Source organism: Hyperolius riggenbachi, chromosome 11, assembly GCF_040937935.1.
Source record: "Hyperolius riggenbachi isolate aHypRig1 chromosome 11, aHypRig1.pri, whole genome shotgun sequence".
NCBI lineage: Eukaryota > Metazoa > Chordata > Amphibia > Anura > Hyperoliidae > Hyperolius > Hyperolius riggenbachi.
Genome location: NC_090656.1, coordinates 190,207,727 through 190,229,776, shown reverse-complemented (window position 1 = coordinate 190,229,776; position 22,050 = coordinate 190,207,727). Strand labels below are relative to the sequence as shown.

The following is a 22,050-nucleotide window of genomic DNA, read 5'->3' as shown; positions in this document are numbered from 1 at the left end:
ATTTCTGTTCAATTTTCCATAGACGTAACCGGAAAATCAATGAGCAATTTTCTGACAGTAAATCTGTCAGAAAATTGTATCGTGTGTACCTAGCATGAGCGCTGGTTCACGCTGCAAGTGCTCCACTAGGCGGCAGTCATTTGAAAAGCACTTGCTGATGTAATGTTGGCGCTTAGGAAAGCGTTTGCAGTGTGACCCAGGCCTAAAGGTGGCAATACACTTACAGATGGCCTGGCCACCAGATTCACCCATCAGATAGATCCCTCTTAGATCAAATCTGATCAGAGTGGGATCAAATTCTTCCACACACTAGGCAAATTTATCGAACTGATGCATTGTTCAAGGCAATGCAACGCTGTGGACCATTGATTTGCTGCTGCTCCCAACCCGCCACTGATTGATATCTTCCATCTAGTGTGATCAATCGATTCAATTGATTTCAGATGAAAGTGATCGAATGGTTGATTGGGCCAGCTGGTTGGAGCATCAATTTCTAGCAGACTGACTGAGATCGTATATGGGACTGGGCTGCTGCAAGATGTGCTGAGAGACCCTGTAGTCAGGGGAGGACTGGGACCTTTTGGCCTGGGGGGAAAACACAAACTAGAGACCCGTTTTCACGGCAGCCCCAGCCCAAATGACATCACACACGTGCCCCATGTGCTATATGCCGGTAGTCATGTGGGAAATACAGCAAGGACACTCAAGGGACACTCAAAGGACACTCAAGGAACTCCACCCATGCTCTGCCTTCAGCCCAGCTGCCAGCCCCTTCTCCATGCGGTGCATGTTAGATGTAAATAAGGCAGTGGGCATAAAGACGGAGCAGCGTGCTGGGACAAGTGGGATATTGCAATATAGCCTCACATTCAAGTTTACAAGACTTTGCACGCACTTCACCCCTCCTCTGGAATGCCCTCCCACAACACATCCGTCACTCGACAACCTTTGTTGCCTTTAAACGCTCTCTAAAAACACACTTGTTCCGTCAAGCGTATGCGCTACCTTAGGTCACTTCCCTTTGTCTGAAGACCTAAGATCTATATTTTGTATCATTCTTTGTATTTTGTCACTAATTATGTATCTTGTATATCAGTGTACACCATTGTCTGTATTATTATGTACCCCATGTTTGTTTCTTACTTTGTACTGCGCCACAGAATATGTTGGCGCTTTATAAATCAATAATAATAATATAGCCACACATCATGCCAAAGGGGTCCCTGATGAGTCCGGAATTGATGACGAAACATGTCAGGAGGAGCCAGCAGGTCTGACGTCATTACGCGTACCAGCCGGGAGGAAGTACGCATAGTGAGTATCGCAAACTATTTACCGCTGCACCAGAGGACACAGTGAGCGAGCGGGACGCTGCAGAGAGGCCACTGGATCCCGAGAGGCAGCAGCTAGCATTCACACTTTGATGTGCTCTATGAGAACCGAAGGGTGCGTAAGTGCATTCTGTATGCACAGCTGAGAGTCCATTGTTTTGAGGGGCTATGCAATGTGGTTTTATTCTTTTTATGTCTTTTATGGAATACATTGATTTTGGATACAATGAAGATTGAGAGTTGGTTACCCTGTATGCAGTCCTAAAGGAATTTTGAAACAATATGCATGACTTACCTGCAGACTAAGGTGGCTTAGATCTGGTGAGCTGCTGGTGGAAGGGGGTGTGCAGTGTATCCACAGAGTGATGAGCACGGTGTGATTCACAATCACTGGGAGTCTGATGTGGAAAACACTTGTTTGATGTATTTGAATTCATCTGTTCATACAGTAATACGTTATGAGAATTATTTGCATTTATTATAGGAAATCTAGTGAAGGAGAGCACAGCAGGATTGAATATCAATCGCCAGTGATGCTAGCATTTTAAAAAGTGCTACTGCAGTGTAAAGTGTATGGCAGTGCCGATTAGCCATTTGCTGAAATCGCAAACGCGCAGCATGCATTATTCTTTTTTGAGATTTTGGAGAGATTGCTTTTTCTGATTCTATAACATTGAAACACAATTACTCCAAAATCACTTTCCTGTGCGGTGAAAAATTATGAGACGATAGCTTTGCAAAATCTTAATGATTTTGCTAAGGTTTTGCGATTTCCAGTGTGAAAGAGGCCTAAGCGAAAATGTGTGTATGTGGATAGAGAATTGGTTAAGGAATAGAAGGCAAAGAGTGGTGGTAAATGGAACATACTCAAAATGGGAAACTGTTAAGCTTGGTGGTGTATTCTCCACAGTCAGCATGCAACGCATGAGCTGACGTGGAGGAGGTACACACACTAGCACAAGGAAACAGGCTATCCCTAGTATAGTGGAGGGGAGGACTGACTGCAATAGGAGATTGTGGCGCACAGAGCCGGTGCAGATCCGACAGCCACAAACAATGCTTTCGTTATAACGTCTCAGCGCAAAGTAGCGCTGAGCGCACAAACCAGAACTGAGGAGATCAGGACAGGTAGACAGAATGAACGCTTGCTAGCTAGCGGCTACTTAGCGACAGCAAGCGTCCAAAACCAGACAGACTGGAATGAGGCAGCCAATGCGATGCGGCGATGGCGTGCCTCACAAAGACAGGACAGGACAGTCAGAAAACAGCAGGATTAAGATAGATGAACGTAACACAGATAAATATACAATAAGTATGTTTTCCTAGCGTATTACAATTACAGCTATCAATGAAACTATTTGTAACGTCTGACTAACATATGTATATATCGGCAATGAACCGATATATGACATAAGCAGGAACGCTGACTAGGAATGGAGTAACACAGGGAACAGGACTCAGAAGGATTCGCTATCTCTTCGCAGAGATGAACGCAATCCACAAACGGTAACAGAACAGGATTCAGAAGGATTCGTTATCTCTTCGCAGAGATGAACGCAATCCACAAACAGTAACAGAACAGGATTCAGAAGGATTCGTTATCTCTTCGCAGAGATGAACGCAATCCACAAACAGTAACAGAACAGGATTCAGAAGGATTCGTTATCTCTTCGCAGAGATGAACGCAATCCACAAACAGAACCAGGAGCAGGGTAACTACCTCAGCACGGGTGGTCACGGTACGCGCAACCTACCAAAACGTGCTGGAAAGCTGACTAACTGCACACAGGATATAAACAGTTCGTGTACGTATACATCAGCGACACTGATGTATTAACGTAACACAAATACAAGGAAACTAATAAACGTGCTGGTATGCATATATATTGGCAATGAACCAATATATGATGCAAAGACCAGCAAAGTATCTTTAGAACAAGAAACACGATCGGGGGCTGGAGCGACAGCAAGACAGGCTTAAGCTGAAGCTATGAAAACCCAAGGAAACCCTGCAGGAAGCAGATCTTTATACTGAGGTCATCCAATGGGAGCAGACATGCAGATTCCCACACAGGTGAATGATAATCAGTCACAAGCTGACAGCAGGGAAAGACAGACAAAGCTATGCAGCTTGCATGGAAATAGATCAGAACTGCCTGAGCTGCAGCACTACTACTTCCAGCAATAGCTGCTGCAGCAGCGATCATTACAGAAACCGTTAGCAGTGAGGAACCGCTGGGGTTAGTATTTGGTCCAATTCTTTTCAATGTATTTATTAATATTTTATTTAGACAGAATACAGAGTAATATAGCCATCTTTGCAGATGATACAAAATTATGCAGAATTATCAACACAAAGACTGTGACATATTACAACAGGACCTTGACAACATGGCCATATGGGCATTGGGCAGGCACATGGCAGATAAATGTAAAATCATGCACCTTGGACGGACCAATGGTAAAGCACCATATGAATTAAATCGCATACAGCTGAGAACATCAGACTGGGAGAACAGCTTGGGAATACTGGTTGATGATAAGTTAAGCAATCATATACAATGCCAAGAAGTGGTAGCTAAAGCAAATACAATTCTGGGATGCATAAAACAGGAAATAAAATCTTGAGATGCTAGTATGCTGTTTCCTCTGTATACATCACTTGTAAGGCCACATCTGGGAGTATGGGATACATGTTTGTGCACCACACTATAGAAAAGGATATTGACTTTCTAGAACGGGTCAATTGTAGGCATGGAAGGGGCAACTAAATTAATCAGAGGCATGGAAGATCTCACCAAGAAATAATGGAAAAAAATGGGCTTACAATTAAAAATATATATAGGATTAACATGTATAAATACATCAGAAGACAATACAAAAGCTGGGCAGAAGAGCTTTATGTTCCTAGGGTTTTAGAACTGACAAGGGGACACGATCTGCATATGGAGGATGCAAGTGTTTGTCATCTATTTAGAAAGGGATCTTTCACAGTAAAGCTGGCCATACACTGGCCCGATTTGCCGCCGTTTCGACAGCAGATTTGATCACTGGGATCGAATCTGCTGCCAATCGTTCATGCTACACGCCAAATTTCGATCCATTCCGTCCGATCCCGTCGATCGCGCCGTGCGGAAAATAACCGATCGCCCGTGGGTAAAGAGCGCATCGCTAGCGGCGTTCGAGTGCCCGACGACCGACGCAATAAAACCGCAATACATTACCTGCTCCGCCGGCGCGACTCCCGGGTCTCCGCTCTTCTTCTCCGCTCTGGTCTGGTCTGGTCTCCGGCATGCTTCCCTTCTTCCTGTCCCGGCAGGAAGTTTAAACAGTAGAGGGCGCTCTACTGTTTAAACTTCCCCCAGACAGGAAGAAGGGAAGCATGCCGGAGACCAGAGCAGACCAGAGCGGAGAAGAAGAGCGGAGACCCGGGAGTCGCGCCGGCGGAGCAGGTAATGTATGCGGGCGGGGGGAAGCGGCGGCAGCACCACCACCACCACAGATTGTGAACGGTTTCAGGCTGAAATCGATTCACAATCTGTTTGCAGTAAAGGTAGCCATACGATCCCTCTCTGATCAGATTCGATCAGATAGGGATCTGTCTGTTGATCGAATCTGATGGCAAATCGACCAGTGTATGGCCACCTTAAGAGTGGTTAAAATCTGGAATAGCTTACCTCAGGAAGTAGTTATGGCAAACTCTGTATTTGCATTTACAGACGCTTTTATCTGACTGCCATCTGGAGTCGGGAAGGACTTTTTTTTTCCTCAAAACTTACTTTTTCCATCAAGCATAAGCTCTCCCTTAGGCCAGTTCACCTGTTGACCTCTGGCCAAGTTGTACTTCCTACCAGATAACCTATAACACACTTCCTCTAGGTATGAATATTATACTTCCCCTCCTCTTGTTTTCCCCCCTATTATTTTAGAGATTGTAAGCTTGCAAGGGCACGACTCTCACCCTATTGTGTTTTGTTACACTTGTATTCATATTATGTCACTCATTACCAATTTTGTACCGACTCTGTATTTTGAACCTACTCTGTATTTCATATTGGAGTATACCATTGTCTGTATTATTTTGTACCTCATGTTTGTTTCTTAAAGGACCACTATCGTGAAAATTGTAATGTTTAAAATACATGTAAACACATAAGAAGTACATCTCTTCTCTTACATCTCTTCCACAGTAAAATGAGCCATAAATTACTTTTCTCCTATGTTGCTGTCACTTACAGTAGGTAGTAGAAATCTGACAGAACCGACAGGTTTTGGGGTAGCTCATCTCCTCATGGGGGATTCTCAGGGTTTTGTTTATTTTCAAAAGCACTTAGTGAATGGCAGTTGCTCTATCCAACTGCCAAAGAAGTGTGTGGTGAGCATGGAGGCTGGCCAGCATCATTGTATAAATCCTTTTCAGGAAATATCTTTATAAAGAATAAAAGCCTTGCTGAGAATCCCCCATGAAGAGATGGACTAGTCCAAAACTGTCAGTTCTGTCAGATTTCTACTACCTACTGTAAGTGACAGCAACATAGGAGAAAAGTAATTTACAGCTCATTTTACTCTGTAAGAAATGCACTTCTTATTTGTATGTGTTACATGCATTTTAAATTTGACAATTTTTGTGATAGTGGTCCTTTAAATAAATAACTATGCAGGGCTGGGAGTTAGGGGATTGCTATGGTGTTTTTTTTATTTTTGTAACTGTTAGAATACAGTATTATTTATAATTATTATTATTGATTTAAAGGGACCCTGAACAGAACTGTAAATCAAAACTTTTACTTACCTGGGGCTTCCTCCAGCCCACCATAGGCTGCGAGGTCCCCCGCCGTCCTTCAGACTCTTCTGCGGGTCCCGCTGGTAGCTCCGTTGCCGCCGGCACCCAGGCCGGGTGTCTGGCCGGCACTTCCTGGATTTGAATGCTTGGTGCCCGCTCCACGTCATCAGGCCGTCCACTACGCGTCATCACGATTGCCGGTGTGACAGGTTTTCTAACTCTAAACCACGCATGCGCAGTACAGGCACGCCGCAGTACTGTCATGCGTGATGACGTGGAGCGGGTGCCAAGCATTCAAATCCAGGAAGTGCCGGCCAGACACCCGGCCTGGGCGGGACCCGCAGAAGAGCCAGAAGGACGCCGGGGGACCTCGCAGCCTATGGTGGGCTGGAGGAAGCCCCAGGTAAGTAAAAGTTTTGATTTACAGTTCTGCTCAGGGTCCCTTTAAATCAATAATAATTATAAATAATACTGTATTCTAACATTTACAAAAATAATAAAAAAAAACACCATAGCAGTCCCCTAACTCCTAGCCCTGCATAGTTAATTTTTTTTTTCCTATTTTTTTTTTTTGTTTATAAATAAATAAGAAAGATTAAACTAATGTATTATGTGCAAAAAAAAAAAAAAAAAAAAAAAAATTTCACACCACTGGTTTTTGACTAGACCTTTGTAAGTATAAATTGTATTTATTTTTACAGTGCCCATTTCTGTTAAGAGTGAAAAAATAAAAACCTCTTTTGCACATATCTCCTTTAATAGCATATTTTTCTTCTGCTAGAAACCTCTATAGTAAGGCTTTTTCCTACTGAGCATTAAGAAATATAAATGTGTGGACAATATATGCTCTTATACATCGGTTTGGTTTCCAGCGATTCTGTAGGCAGCAATTAGCTTGGGTTGAGACGTGCGGCCTCTCCTTGGCTTCTGGCGGACTAAAAAACATAAAAGCAAACATACATAATTAGTATAGAAAACATCAAGAGGTTAGATACGGTGTTATAACAAAACCGTTCACTATGGTGACCAGGGGCGTCGCTAGCCCTATTTTGGGGGGGCACGTGCCCCCAATCTGTCCTGGGGTGCCACGGATCTCCGCCCGACCGCCCCCTCTAGCAGCGGCTCCCTCCAGCCGCCGCCGCGTCACTCAGACCTCAGGATCAGGTGGCGAGCCGGCGACCAATCGTGTGGGCGCTAGGACCCAGCGCCCGCACTGATATGCGGAAGTGACATCACTTCCGCATATCGAGCGGGTGCGTCCAGCGCCCGCTCTTACTGGTCGGGTCGCCGCTGATCCTGAGGTCTGCTACGAGGTAAGAGGGGTGGGGGGAGCGGCGGCGGGGCCTCCCTGGCACTCACTCACTCCCTGAAGGGGCTCCCTGGCACTCACTCACTGCCTGAAGGGGCTCCCTGGCACTCACTCACTGCCTGAAGGGGCTCCCTGGCACTCACTCACTGCCTGAAGGGGCTCCCTGGCACTCGCTCACTGCCTGAAGGGGCTCCCTGGCACTCGCTCACTGCCTGAAGGGGCTCCCTGGCACTCGCTCACTGCCTGAAGGGGCTCCCAGGCACTCGCTCACTGCCTGAAGGGGCTCCCAGGCACTCGCTCACTGCCTGAAGGGGCTCCCTGGCACTCGCTCACTGCCTAAAGGGGCTCCCTGGCACTCGCTCACTGCCTAAAGGGGCTCCCTGGCAATCGCTCACTGCCATAAAGGGGTTCCCTGGCACTCACTCACTGCCTAAAGGGGCTCCCTGGCACTCACTCACTGCCTGAAGGGGCTCCCTGGCACTCACTCACTGCCTGAAGGGGCTCCCTGGCACTCACTCACTGCCTGAAGGGGCTCCCTGGCACTCACTCACTGCCTGAAGGGGCTCCCTGGCACTCACTCACTGACTGAAGGGGCTCCCTGGCACTCACTCACTGCCTGAAGGGGCTCCCTGGCACTCACTCACTGCCTGAAGGGGCTCCCTGGCACTCACTCACTACCTAAAGGGGCTCCCTGGCACTCACTCACTACCTAAAGGGGCTCCCTGTCACTCACTATCGGGGTCCCTGTCACTCACTACCTAACTGGAGGCGCCTGTCACTCACTAGCTAACCTGGGGGTCCCTGTCACTCACTAACTAACTTGGGGGGCTACCATATTAAGGGGGCATTCTGCCTATTTATGTGAAATGCTGTCTATTTATGTGCCTCATGACTGCTGAATTTGTCTTGTTGGGGGCCTCATGATTGCTGAATTTGTCTTGTTGGGGGCCTCATGATTTGTTGGGGGCCTCATAATTGCTGAATTTGTCTTGTTGGGGGCCTCATGATTTGTTGGAGGCCTCATGATTGCTGAATTTGTCTTGTTGGGGGCCTCATGATTGCTGAATTTGTCTTGTTGGGGGTCACATGATTGCTAAATGCGAGACTATGGGAAAAGCTGAATCCTTATCATATGAGACAATAGCACTAAACCTACTTTTTTAGCTTTTTAAAACAGAAAATAAAACTGGGAGGTTCTAAAAAAATGAATACATTTTTCAGGAGTAGGATGGATGAAATGGTTTATCTTCACAGTTTATGGAAAATCCAAGTTGAAAATAATGTTCATGTATGAGTTAAAACGTTTGTACAATATTTAGTTTAAATTGCGGTTGCCACTTTGCGGTAGATAAGTAACTTTTGGATTGCAGTTTGGGCACTCGGCCTCCAAAAGGTTCGCCACCACTGTCATAATCTAAAGTCCCACCATTGCTAGGTTCATGTAAATTTGTCTCCACCCGGCCGTTACCACACCTATATTCTGGTCCATGGCCCACCCATTTTTCGGTGCGGCACGATAAGCACGCCGCACAACGTGATCCTCATATTTTTGGCACGCTAGCTGCAGTGTGCTGAATTCTGCTGCCTACAGTATGTACAGTATACGCGTCGCTGTTCTCTAGTGCCTGCACTGTGTGCAGATTTACCTCCAGTGTGTACAGTGTAAGGTGTTACTCTGTGCCTTTACTGATTGTAAACCAACTATATTGTATGCTGATCCCTGCTACTTTCAGTATGTACAGTATTAGCTGTAAAGCCTGGTACACACATACAATTTTGATTAGCCAATTTTAGCTCTGTTCATAAAATTCATTGTCTGTTGGCCCACTTACTGCACGGGGGTGGTAAAATTGGGGGTCAGTGATTGACCAATCAAAATTGTATGTGCGTATACATCTTTGATCTATGCCTATACTGATTGTAAATTATCCAAATAAAGGACAGGGGGCTCCATCCAATATTTCGATGGGCAGGTCCGTTATCTGTAGCTTACACCGCTGCTAAGTTCATGTACATTTGGCCCCACCCATGGCCACGCCCACTCACCGCATGGCCATGCCCATTTTTTGCTGCTGCGCGCGCCGCATATACCTCCCCGCCTGGTGCCCACAGGTGCCCCCGATCTCCAAGGACCCTAGAAACGCCCCTGATGGTGACCAGCTTGGAAAAGTATCAGGCGACTGAATATACTGGGTCTCCCGATCCTGGTAAAAGTGTGTGTGTGTGTGTGTGTGTGTGTCTGTGTGTCTGTGTGTGTGTGTGTGTCTGTGTGTGTGTGTGTGTGTGTGTGTGTGTGTGTGTGTGTGTGTGTGTGTGTGTGTGTGTGTGTGTTTATATCATGATGGAGGCAGCTAAAGGAAACCTGAGATGTTTTAATTGTGTATTTATACTTACCTGGGGCTTCCTCCAGACCCATGAGGTGGGTGGGGTCCTTCACCGTCCACTCCATGCTCTTGTAATCCTTCCTATCTGGCTTGGCCGTGTGTGCACCCCCATCATGCTCCCGCAGCCAGAAGCATTTTGCTTCTGTGCAGTAGTATTGCGCAGGCGTATTACGCAGTAGTATTGCGCAGAACGCTCCCAGGCACAGAAGCACGGCAAGGAGTGTGCATACGGCCAGGTTGCACATGCGCAGAAGTGCGCGACTGGCCGCGACTGGCCGCCACTGGCCAGATTACCGGGAAGGTTTACAACAGAACGGAGCGGCCACAGGGGACCCCACACGCGTACGTTAAAAAAGGGCGCCGGGAAAAAAGGGCGCAGGGTTTTAAACAATAAGCATTAATAACGTTTAAAAAAAATTGTGCTATATTTCGTTTAAAAATAATGTTTTATAAAGTTATAAATCATTAAATAATGTGTATGAAATCGGCAATTGTAAAAACGTTAATCTTCCCTGTTTAAAAAGTGAAATTTATAATAACGTTTTATAAAACATTAATAAGAATGTTACTAAAGCTATACCTAACCCTACTCTCACACAGAACCCTCCCTGTACCTACCCCTAACCCCTAGACCCCCCTGTTGGTGCCTAAACCTAAGACCCCCCTGGTGGTGCCTAAACCTAAGACCCCCCTGGGGGTGCCTAAACCTAAGACCCCCTGGTGGTGCCTAAACCTAAGACCCCCCCTGTGATAAGCATTAATAACGTTTTAAAAAAATATTGTGCTGTTTTTCGTTGAAAAACAGTACAATATTTTTTAAAAACATTATTTTTAGTTTAAAAATAATGTTTAAAAAAATATAAATCATTAAATAATGTGTAATCATGAGAAGCAGTTATAAAACATTAAAAGTCTCCGGGCGTCGCTTTTAAAACGTTATTTTTCTCCGGCGCCCTTTTTTCCTGTTGGGCGCCCATTAAACGATATTTATTATGGGAGTGAATGGCGGCGCCCTTTTTGTCCACCTGCCTCATGCGCCCAAATTTCCTGTTTCCACCCCACACATCTTATGGGTCTGGAGGAAGGCCCAGGTAAGTACATACAGCAATTAAAACCATCTCAGGTACACGTTAAGTGCTGGTACTCAGCCAAAGACAGAACACAATGTTTTTTTTTTTTTTTACCAGCAGTAGATGCTTGGGGTTAAGAACCCAACTGAATAAAATATTGAATTACCAGATGATAGAAGGTCGGCAAGTGGTTGCAGTGGAGATTTCACCACCATTATTGTATCCCTAGTCAGGAGGGCTTGGTAGCCAGTGTAGATTTGCAAGGAGTGTCATTAGATCGCTGCCCATCGTATTCTTTGGTGTTTTAAAGCAGTGTTTCTCAACATTTTATTGGCATGTACCCATTTTAAAACCCTGTACTGTGGCTGGATGGTGTAATGGTTAAGGGCTCTGCCACTGACACAGGAGACCAGGGTTCGAATCTCGGCTCTGCCTGTTCAGTAAGCCAGCACCTATTCAGTAGGAAACCTTAGGCAAGTTTTCCTAACACTGCTACTGCCTATAGAGCGTGCCCTAGTGGCTGCAGCTCTGGAGAAAAGTGTAATATAAATGTTATTTGTCTTGTACTCACCAATAGAGTTGGGCCGAACCTCCGATTTTAGGTTCGCGAACCGGGTTCGCGAACTTTCGCGGAAGGTTCGGTTCGCGTTAAAGTTCGCGAACCGCAATAGACTTCAATGGGGATGCGAACTTTGAAAAAAAAAAAAAATTATGCTGGCCACAAAAGTGATGGAAAAGATGTTTCAAGGGGTCTAACACCTGGAGGGGGGCATGGCGGAGTGGGATACACGCCAAAAGTCACCGGGAAAAATCTGGATTTGACGCAAAGCAGCGTTTTAAGGGCAGAAATCACATTGAATGCTAAATGACAGGCCTAAAGTGCTTTAAAACATCTTGCATGTGTATACATCAATCAGGGAGTGTAATTAAGGTACTGCTTCACACTGACACACCAAACTCCACTGAACAGAACAGGTATGCAGTGGCGGGTTCACTGAACAGAACAGGTATGCAGTGGCGGGTCCACTGAACAGGTATACAGTGGCGGGTCCACTGAACAGAACAGGTATGCAGTGGCGGGTTCACTAAACAGGTATACAGTGGCGGGTCCACTGAACAGAACAGGTATGCAGTGGTGGGTTCACAGAACAGGTATGCAGTGGCAGGATCAATGAACAGGTATGCAGTGGCAGGATCAATGAACAGGTATGCAGTGGCAGGATCAATGAACAGGTATGCAGTGGCAGGATCAATGAACAGGTATGCAGTGGCAGGATCAATGAACAGGTATGCAGTGGCAGGATCAATGAACAGGTATGCAGCCAGGGACAAGTTAAGCCTAACTAATCTTTCCCTATGAGAGACTGCAGCAGCTCGCCCTACTCTAACTAATGCAGGCACACGAGTGGCCACGGCCGCCGCTGCCTGCCTATATAAGGGGGGGTGGGGCTCCAGGGGCTAGTGTAGCCTAATTGGCTACACTGGGCCTGCTGACTGTGATGTAGAGGGTCAAAGTTGACCCTCAGTGCATTATGGGGCGAACCGCAATGGGGCGAACTTTTCCGCAATAAAGTTCGCGTGCGGTACCCGCACGCGAACCACCTAGGTTCGCGCGAACCAGGTTCGCCGGCGAACCGTTCGGCCCAACTCTACTCACCAAGCATAGTAAACATTATCACAGGTACCCCTTAACAAATATATATTTAATCATAGTACATGATAACATGACAAGCATTTGCTATTGCCTTTAAATTACTAATTTGGTGTTTTTTAAATAAAATTAATCATTTTCTAAAACTCTAAATTTGTATATCAAGCCAGAGTATCCCCTGGAACCATTAGAAGTAACCCCTGGGGTACGCGTACCACACGTTGAGAACCTAGGTTTTAAAGGGAACATAAGGAATATGGAGGCTGCCATCTGCATTTCCTCATAAAACAATGCCGGTTGCCTGGCTGTCATGCTGAGCTTTTGGCTTTAGTTCTTTCTAAAGGTGCCCATTAACAGTGATGAAAAATTGCATCTAATGAAAAGATTGTACTATTTGTTATGATCTTATTGTACAGAAAACTGCACAGTGTGAGGCAAAAATTTATATAACACAAATCTATGGTCAATTGGAACAAAATTGGAACAGAGAATGTTATCAATCGGAAGAGAGAAAATGCCCTAATCGACCCATTAATGGGAACAATCAATAATCACCATCTGATTACTTTCAATCAAAAACAGTGTGTGTCGAAATATGACATGAGTATGATGGACATAGGACTATGGTAGTCATTAAATTGTGAGCTCCTCTGAGGGACAGTTTGTGATAAGACTATATATCTATCATGTTCCACAGCGGCTTTACAAATACTAAATAACAATCTGATGAAAAATATTTACAACAACCGTTCTGTTCAATCCTACGAGATGGGAGGTGCAATTGCAATATGTGCCATGCTCTTACCACTGGCAGATAGCTCTTCTAGCCACATTTCTGTGGAGCAGTGAAAAATGACGCACAGTGCCGAGTGATAAAAATGGCACCGCATTTACTTTCATTGTCAAGCGAGATTTATCATTTTGAATGTTAAAAAATAGCGCAGACCTTGTGAACATTATCGTTTTAACTCCTGCTTTTTGTCCTGCCTGAACGATATTTATCGTTTTAAACCCTGCTTTGATGACGTTTTAAAATATGTCTGCCCGCCGACTTTAAAGTTTAATAGCAAAGCCCCCTTAAAAGCTAGAAACACCAACTTTGCAGGTTATGTTAAGAAGAACAGTGGAAAGAGGAAAAAAACTTTTTCAAAAAGACCTCATACTTTTTGAAAAAAATCAATTTTAAAGTTTCAAAGGAAAAAAGTAACATTTAAATGCGGCAAATGACATGACCTGGATAGGGGGCAATCAGTGACCTCCCTTTGACTTGGTAAATAAAAGACTGCGGCAACCATTTGGGTTTTTAAAATTGGCCACAGCTTTTATTACCATAACCTCAATATCCTCTGAGGCAACAATTTTTATTTGCAATATAACTCACATTCAATTTTTTACATCATTTTTCACACACATTAATAAAGAGAAAACATCAGAGTCCCCTGACACAGGCCGCCCAATAAAACGAGCCGCAGCGCAACCCGTACCAGCCACAGTTATAACAGCTCGATGGGTACACACTACTGCCGGCTCAACTTAAACATCCACATGGGCCTTGTCAGGGGCCCCACCACAGCACTTTGGGGGTTGCCTCAACCCTGAATGCCACGCCACATGGCCAAAGCCGCCTCCAGGGCTTCCCTTAGGCCAAACAGGAAGACGTTATTGCCTACCTCATTGAGGTGCTTGCCGTCTTCCCAAAAAAAGGATGAGTCTTTCTCGAGCAGTTTGTGCCGGATGGAAATCCCGCCTCTTGCGAATACCACCTTCGCAATCGCTTTGTTCACCTTCCATCTTGCCCGATTTAGTTTTGTGTAGGGTATTAGGGGGCGCCAGCGCAGCCTCTGGATTATTTCTAACCAGATTACAACTAGGCCTGGGAACAAATTGCATGCTCTTAATATGAAGGCTTTAATATAGATGATTAGTCCGTCCCTTGGCTCCTAGCCCAGGTCATTTCCCCCAATGTGCAGGATCAGTATGTCCGGGGGGCCCCATAGCTGGGCGAGTCTGTAAAATTTCTTGATACATCTGTCTAATGTGAGTCCCAGGACCCCATACCAGTGTGTCTCCCCTCTATCGCTGCTCTGGCCCAGATTCCTCCCCCTGTGGCTTTTAGACGCTCTCCTCTCGGCCCATACCACATAGGAATGACCCATAACCCATACTTTCATCCTTCTCCCGATCTCACCTGCGGGATAGAGAATGCATTATAATTTTTTAGGGGGAGACAGGTTCTTTGGTCGCTATTTACGCGCCTGTTTGAGTGTTTTCCCCGATGTTCTGCACCCCCTTCCCCTTTTTCCACCGTAATGTATTAGTATTCCGTGAGCTGTTGGGGGATATATGTTTTGAACCTCCTCGACTTCCATCTGCCTATCCTCATTATGGTTTCCTTGCTGAGGCCTCCCTTGTCCGTTGCCGCCCCTATGCCAAAAGAATGCGAGCCATACTCACTGGCTCGGCAGCCTACCCTGGTTAAGAATTTCTTCAGCACTGCCACGAACTGGAACCGTGACAGTGATGATCCATTCTCGTGTACTAGCAATGCCTTTGCTTTGTTCCCATTTTCCTGTACGTATCTTGTATAGCACCCCACCGGACATGAGGGGCAACCCGGTATCTCCTGGAGCTGTATTAGAGCTCCCTTTCCTACTTGATCAGTTTTTGACTTTGGTATGACCATGTGTAATACATTCTTCACGAGATACACGTCAGAGGCCTGTATGCCCCCCGGCGTGCTCGTTCGATCACTGACCAATTCGCCTACCTGCAATGCCCCGTAGAATGCCAACGAGAACGCCAGTTTGGACAGGAGTGCCTCATGGCTGCTTCTGCAAATCTCGCTCATACTGTGCATTAACCTCAACATGAGCGGGATGGTTATGGGGCGTCTCGAGTCTGTCCGTTTGGGTCTCTTCCAGAACCCTTTTAACGCCTGATGCACTATAAATTCCTTAGTGAAGTTGGGCTACCCCTTTAGTTTAAATAGAAAAGCCAGGGTCGAGATTGCCTTGTTGACCTTTCCGGGTGAGTCACTCACTGAGGAGCTTACCCAAGAACGCCAGGAAGACGTCCTGCCTTGACTGCCTGAGCCTGAGTGCCCGTTCCTTACCTTCGAACGCCGACTATCAGGCACTCTGCCTTGTATGCATTCCATGTGCCTCTTGCCAGCGAGTGCTTAATCCAGTCTGCCATCATGATAACACTAGTGTCCATAAGTGCAGCGATATCTGTACTGGCCACGTGTTTGCGTGTGGCGCCAGCTCCCAGAAACGTTCCAGCTGGAAACGAGACAAAGCATCAGCTATACCGTTAGCGGTTCCTGGTATGTGGCATGCCCTAAACTTAATATTGTGGTGCAAGCATTGTAAAACAAAGTGCCTGACCAGATTGACTATTGGATGTGAGCTGGTAGTCAGGCTGTTGACTATATTCAGGACAGCCATGTTGTCCGAGTTGAACACCACAGATCTGTTAGCCAATTCGCTCCGCCACAATTCAGCTGCTACCACCAGCAGAAAGAATTCCAGTAGCGCTAGATTCCTGATGAGCTGCGAAGCAGCCCACGATTCAGTCCAAGTGTGATGACACCACTGGCCCTGGAAAAAGGCTCCAAAACCTAAACTGCCAGCTGCATCCGTAAACAGCTGCAGTTCATCGCTGCTCTGTGGGTGCTCCAACCACAGAGTCCTCCCATTGTACTTCTCAAGGAAGGCTAACTACATCCGCATATCTGCTTTTGTTGCGGCGGTATTGCGTATGAAGTGGTGTGGTCGCGCAATCCCTGCCGTCAGGAACGCTAGTCTGCGGCAGAAGATTCTGCCCATGGGCATCACCCTATATGCAAAGTTCAACTTACCTAACAGTGATTGGGTCGCCCTCAATGTCAATTTCCTTGACCCTACCGCAGCCACTAGCTCCCGCTGCAGGTCATCCAGTTTTACCCGCGGTAGTCGAAATTCCATTTTTACCATGTCAATCTCGATCCCAAGAAATCGAATGGTCGCCCTCAATGTCAATTTCCTTGACCCTACCGCAGCCACTAGCTCCCGCTGCAGGTCATCCAGTTTTACCCGCGGTAGTCGAAATTCCATTTTTACCGTGTCAATCTCGATCCCAAGAAATCAAATGATTTCCTGCGGTCCCTCGGTTTTTTCCGTAGCTCCGAAGTGTCTGAAGACGCTGGTCAGCGTGTCCATGACTGTGCGGCAAACATCCGTACCCGCTGGGCCCGCGCACAGGAAGTCGTCCAGATAGTGAACCACCCCCTGCCGCCTGGCTTCCTTTTTGACCACCCATCCCAGGAACGTACTGAACATCTCAAAGTATGCGCAGGATATTTGGCAACCCATCAGGAGGCAACGATCCACATAGTAGTTGCCCTCCCATTTACAGCCCAGTAAGTGCAAGCTGTCCTGGTGGACCGGGAGGAGTCTAAAGGCTGCCTCTATGTCCACTTTTCCCAGGAGCGCTCCCTTACCCATGCTTCTCTCCATGTTGGCTGCTTCGTCGAATGACGTGTACGCCACTGACATGAGATCAGGATTAATCCCGTCATTCACTGAAGTCCCTTTTGGGTGAGATAAATGATGGATCATTCGATACTTACCGGGCTCCTTTTTGGGGACCACGCCCAATGGTGAAACAGAAAGGAGGGGGAGAGGCAGGGTTCTGCCTAAACTTACCTCATTGTCCAGTTTTTTGCTGACTATGTGTGAAAATTCGATCGTGTTTTGAGATTCCGGCACTGTTTATGTGTCACGCTGGATTTTGAAGGTATGCGAAAGCCTTCTGCAAACCCGTGCCTCAGTAAATCCGTGTGTTCCCTGTTTGGGTAGTTATCTAGCCAGGGTAGCATCTTGTCGATGACTGGCATTTCCCCCTTTTGCACTGGGCTCGGCTGCGCACTGAGCCGATGCCAGCCTTCCTCGTTTATAGCACTTTGCCCAAGAGTGGTTAGTTCCGCCACAGGCTGCACATTCGTGTTTGAATTTGCAGCTGGCTCCCCACTTGCAGGCCCCATTGCTAAAGGTCCAGCAAACTCCTTTCTTATGCGGGGCCAGCGGTCCGTCGGATTTTCCGCTGGCCGACTGCTTGAAAAGTGTTATGGTTATGGGCTGACGCTGTTACCGATGCAGAGGCGCCTCCCCCGGATTGTGGAGCGGTCATCAAGAGCATCCATAAGGTGAGGTCCTTATGGTCCCAACCTATTTCAGGCCTAACGTACATGCGCTGACAATATTCCTCATCGTACCGCAGCCAGACCGTTCCTCCATAGGTGCGGTACGCTTCAAAAATGGTTTCCTGGTAACAAAAGAGGGGGGGGTGCATCATTCTCCTACTATGCTCCCTAGTATGGTGAAAGCCTGCAACTAATTATGAAACGAACGAGGGATAAGTCCGTATAATCTCCTCTCGTTTACCTCATCCTTACAATGCTCTTTTCCCTTTTCCCATTTTCTATGTTAAAACGGTCTAATGGTAAGTGGGTAAAAATGTCAATATACTCTTTGTTCCATACCCGCTCTTTTACCTCCAGTTTTAGGCCTCTTGCACACTGCAAGCGATTCCGATTCAGATTCCGCTTTTTAACCACCCTGGCGTTCTATTAAGATCGCCAGGGCGGCTGCGGGAGGGTTTTTTTTAAATAAAAAAAAACCTATTTCATGCAGCCAACTGAAAGTTGGCTGCATGAAAGCCCACTAGAGGGCGCTCCGGAGGCGTTCTTCCGATCGCCTCCGGCGCCCAGAATAAACAAGGAAGGCCGCAATGAGCGACCTTCCTTGTTTTGCTTAGATCGTCGCCATAGCGACGAGCGGAGTGACGTCATGGACGTCAGCCGACGTCCTGACGTCAGCCGCCTCCGATCCAGCCCTTAGCGCTGGCCGGAACTTTTTGTTCCGGCTACGCTGGGCTCAGGCGGCTGGGGGGACCCTCTTTCGCCGCTGCTTGCGGCGAATCGCCGCAGAGCGGCGGCGATCGGGCAGCACACGCGGCTGGCAAAGTGCCGGCTGCGTGTGCTGCTCTTTATTTGAACAAAATCAGCCCAGCAGGGCCTGAGCGGCAGCCATCGGCGGTGATGGACGAGCTGAGCTCGTCCATACCGCTGAGATGGTTAATCGGTTTTTACATCCGATTCAGATTCCGATTTGCAGTTTGCTCCCTGCACACTGCAAATCTGAATCGGATGTAAAAAACAATTAAAAAGCGGAATCTGAATCGGAATCGCTTGCAGTGTGCAAGAGGCCTTAAGTGGGTTCCCAGTGGGCCCTCGTAATTTAAATAGGCATTGCCTTTTGCCGAGTCGGATATGGGCGTTTTGCGCTTGGATCTTTGAGATCCTATTGAGGAGCTGCTATCTATTGTGCTCGCGCTGCTGGATATTGACGTGCTGCGCAATCTAGTTTGACGCTCAGCCTGGGGCGCATCCTGTGTCCCTAGCCATGCCTGCAGCTGCGCTGGCCCGCTAAGTGCCTGCACCTTGTTCTGCATTAAGCCTAGCATCTCCCTCAACGCCGTCATTAACTCCCTCTGTTCTGTATTAGTGTGTGTTTGTGCTTGTGCAACGCATGCGCCATTCAGTGCTACTAAAGCCTCACCTGATTCTGCCGCCAAAGGCACCGCTTGTCCCGAATCAGCCGTCCCAGGTGCTCCGTCTGCATTGCTGTTCACCGTTGATGCAGGGGGTAGGAGTAACGAAGCCACCCTCTCAGCTCGCCCTAAAGTGTGAGCAGCCACTGTTAGAGGGGGTGATTGTTGCTGGTCCCCGGCCATGGTGCACGGGTTCCAGGCCCTGCCGAATGACATTGATTGGGGACCCAGTTAGCACGGGCGTCACTTTGCCCTGCCATCCCCTGCTGTCGATCTTGGGCCCAGGCTCCCTGAGGCCCGGCCCCTAGCTGCTGCTGTTCCTCTGCCCTTGGAACCCAGGGGCCTGGCCCTTGTTGCTGTAACGGCCTCCAGGCCGCAGGGGCCCATTGAGGTCCTGTCCCCTCCCTCCATGCCCACCCAGGATCGTAATAGCCCCTGTTGCTAAAGGCCCTCCCTCCCCATGGGCCTGCCTCATCGCCCCCCCCCCCCCCCCCTGCGGGCAGCCTGCCCTCTGCCGTCCCCCAGTGTCTATCACTGGTATCCCTGGGTCCGGGAGCCGGCCATGGCTCCTGCGCGGCTTGAACCTTGCGGTGGTCCGCTGTCCCCCCCCCCCCCCCCCCATTGCCGGGCCATCAGCCATACTGGCGGCATGGTAGGGCCTGCCGCACTGCTCCCCTCCATGGGTTGTCCCCCCGCCCCCGGATTTGCCCCCGCTGTAGAAGGCCCAGTATGTCCGGCCCTGCTTTCCCCGCTAATCGGGCGGCCGCCATCTTCCCAGTGACCGGTGCCCGGGGGAGGTGTCACCACTTCCGCTTCCGGGGCGCCGCCATCTTCTTGGAGCCCCAGTACGTGACTGCCGTGCGGGGGGTGGGGCTTGTGTGCTCTACGCTTATGCGCTGGCCTGGTCTTGCCGCGCTGTGGGATTTCCCAGCCGAAGATTTCTTTGCAGCGGAGGACGGGCAGGTAATGTGCGCCTCGCCGCGGGGGGAGCCGGCTGGAGGGGAAGACGGGACACCGCTCTGGATGAGAGCTCGCGGCTTCTTAGCCCGGGGGCCGCCTGGGACAACGTGGCTGCCAGGGACCCGGGATTCTCAGGGGAAAATCTCGTGGGGGCTCTGCGCCGGCGAGGGCTGAGCTGTGGCTGACTCTGGAGAGGACTACCGCCCAGGTGAGCTATTTGGGCCTGCACCCATTCCAAACCCCCTGATTCTGCCCACACTCTGACCTTTTCCATAAGGGCGAGCAATGCTTCCTCCAGCATAACTGATACCCCACTATCCCGTGTACCTACCGGTAGTGATGCGTGCGTGCAGTCGGCCTGACTAGGTGGTCTGACGAGTAGCAGCTCGACGATGTTGTTCCTTTTCTGCCGGATCTCAAAAGGAAGTACAGCTTCCTCTCTTTTCCTTTTGTTTTTCTTCCCAGGTCCCTTGCCCTCCCTAATTTGGCACCTTGACCTCCACTGCCCTATCTTGTCCAGCAGTGAGGTCACCAGCCCCCAGCTAGGTCATGCACCTTACATCCTAGTAACACTAAATTTGCAGGATATGTTAAAAAGATAGTAGGAAACAATATTTAAAAAAAAAAATTAAAGAATTTTAACTTTTTTTGTTCAGTGTTAAGGGGGCTTTGCTATTAAACGTTAAAGTCGGCGGGCAGACATTTTCAAACAGCATCAAAGCAGGGCTTAAAGCGATAACATTCAGGCAGGACAAAAAAAGGTGGATTTAAAACCATAAATGCTCACAAGGTCTGGCGCCACAAATATGGGGCGGAAGTGTGCGCCATTATTTAACCAGTGCCATTTTTCACTGTATGCCATTTCAGCTAACAATATGTTCGCAAAGGGTATATTAACTGCAATACAACCTTACAACCTTTAGTGCCTACATCCTCAAATGCCCATGTTCATTAATGTGCAGACAGAAAACGATTGGTCCTTTCCAATTACTTTTTCAAAAACACAGGATGTCTGTAAAGCACTGGGCAGAGTGAGTACGGGAATGAAGGATGATTCTTATAAGCTTGTTGCAGTGAACTTTGTGCCTACACCACTGCAAAGATATGGTGAGTGAAGGGGTCCCTGGCTCCAACTGAGGAGGTGACCGTGTCCACAAGATCATTTGTTGGGAAACATTTTCAATGTATATACTTTATACAGTATCTCCATGTATCCCTCCCCATATATTTTCCTGGTGTCTGGTGGATTCCCTCCCTCCCCCATATATTTTACTGGTGTCTAAAGGACCCCCTCCCTCTCCCATACATTTTCCTGGTGTCCAGTGGACCTCCCCCCCCCCCCATACATTTTCCTGGTGTCTAGGAGACCCCCTTTCCCCCTCATAAAATTACCTGGTGTCTAGTGGACCTTCTCCCTAATACATTTCCCTGGTGTCTAGTGGAACCCCTACCTCCCTCATACATTTCTATGGTGTCTAGTAGACCCTCTCCATCCCCCATACATTTCCCTATTGTTTATTCAGTGGCCCCCCAGGTGCTCCCCCTGCCCACATGCAGAGCTGAGTGCAGCAGGCCGGATAAAAGACACTCACCTCCTCCAGGATCCACTCTGCACTCGGGGAATAAAAGAGAGGGGCCTAAGTAAAAAGATGGAGGATAAAAGGCAAGCCCCCATCCCCGCGTCCCACAGCCTTACCAGGAGGGGAAGGAGCGGGACCCAGTGTAGGATCCTTTCAGTGACCCAGCAGCCCAGTCCAACCCAGCTCATATCTCATCTGTTCGATGGGAGGTCCACGGTGTATTGTCATGGCTGTAAACTGAAGTCCTTATGAAAATGAAAAATGATTTCTCTTTCCAGCCATGAAAGAGATGAGCTTAACCAGAAATTGCGATAGCAGCAGTATTTCTATGACTCCCAGGACTACTGTTGCAGTTCCAAGGGTGTAGATATTAGTCTCTGGCTTTTCATGT

At 47.9% G+C, this 22,050-nt stretch overlaps 1 protein-coding gene across 3 annotated transcripts in view; it reads right to left on the bottom strand.

Moving 5' to 3' along the window:
- Positions 1–6,783: 6,783 nt before the first annotated feature.
- Positions 6,784–22,050, bottom strand: part of LOC137537723 (transmembrane protein 272-like) — a 132,622-nt gene continuing 117,355 nt past the window's right edge. For all 3 annotated transcript variants that reach the window (XM_068259662.1, XM_068259660.1, XM_068259661.1), the window contains exon 6: positions 6,784–7,049. In XM_068259662.1, coding sequence (XP_068115763.1) covers positions 7,005–7,049 — 45 coding nt within the window. In that variant the 3' untranslated portion in view covers positions 6,784–7,004. The remainder of the gene's footprint in view (positions 7,050–22,050) is intronic.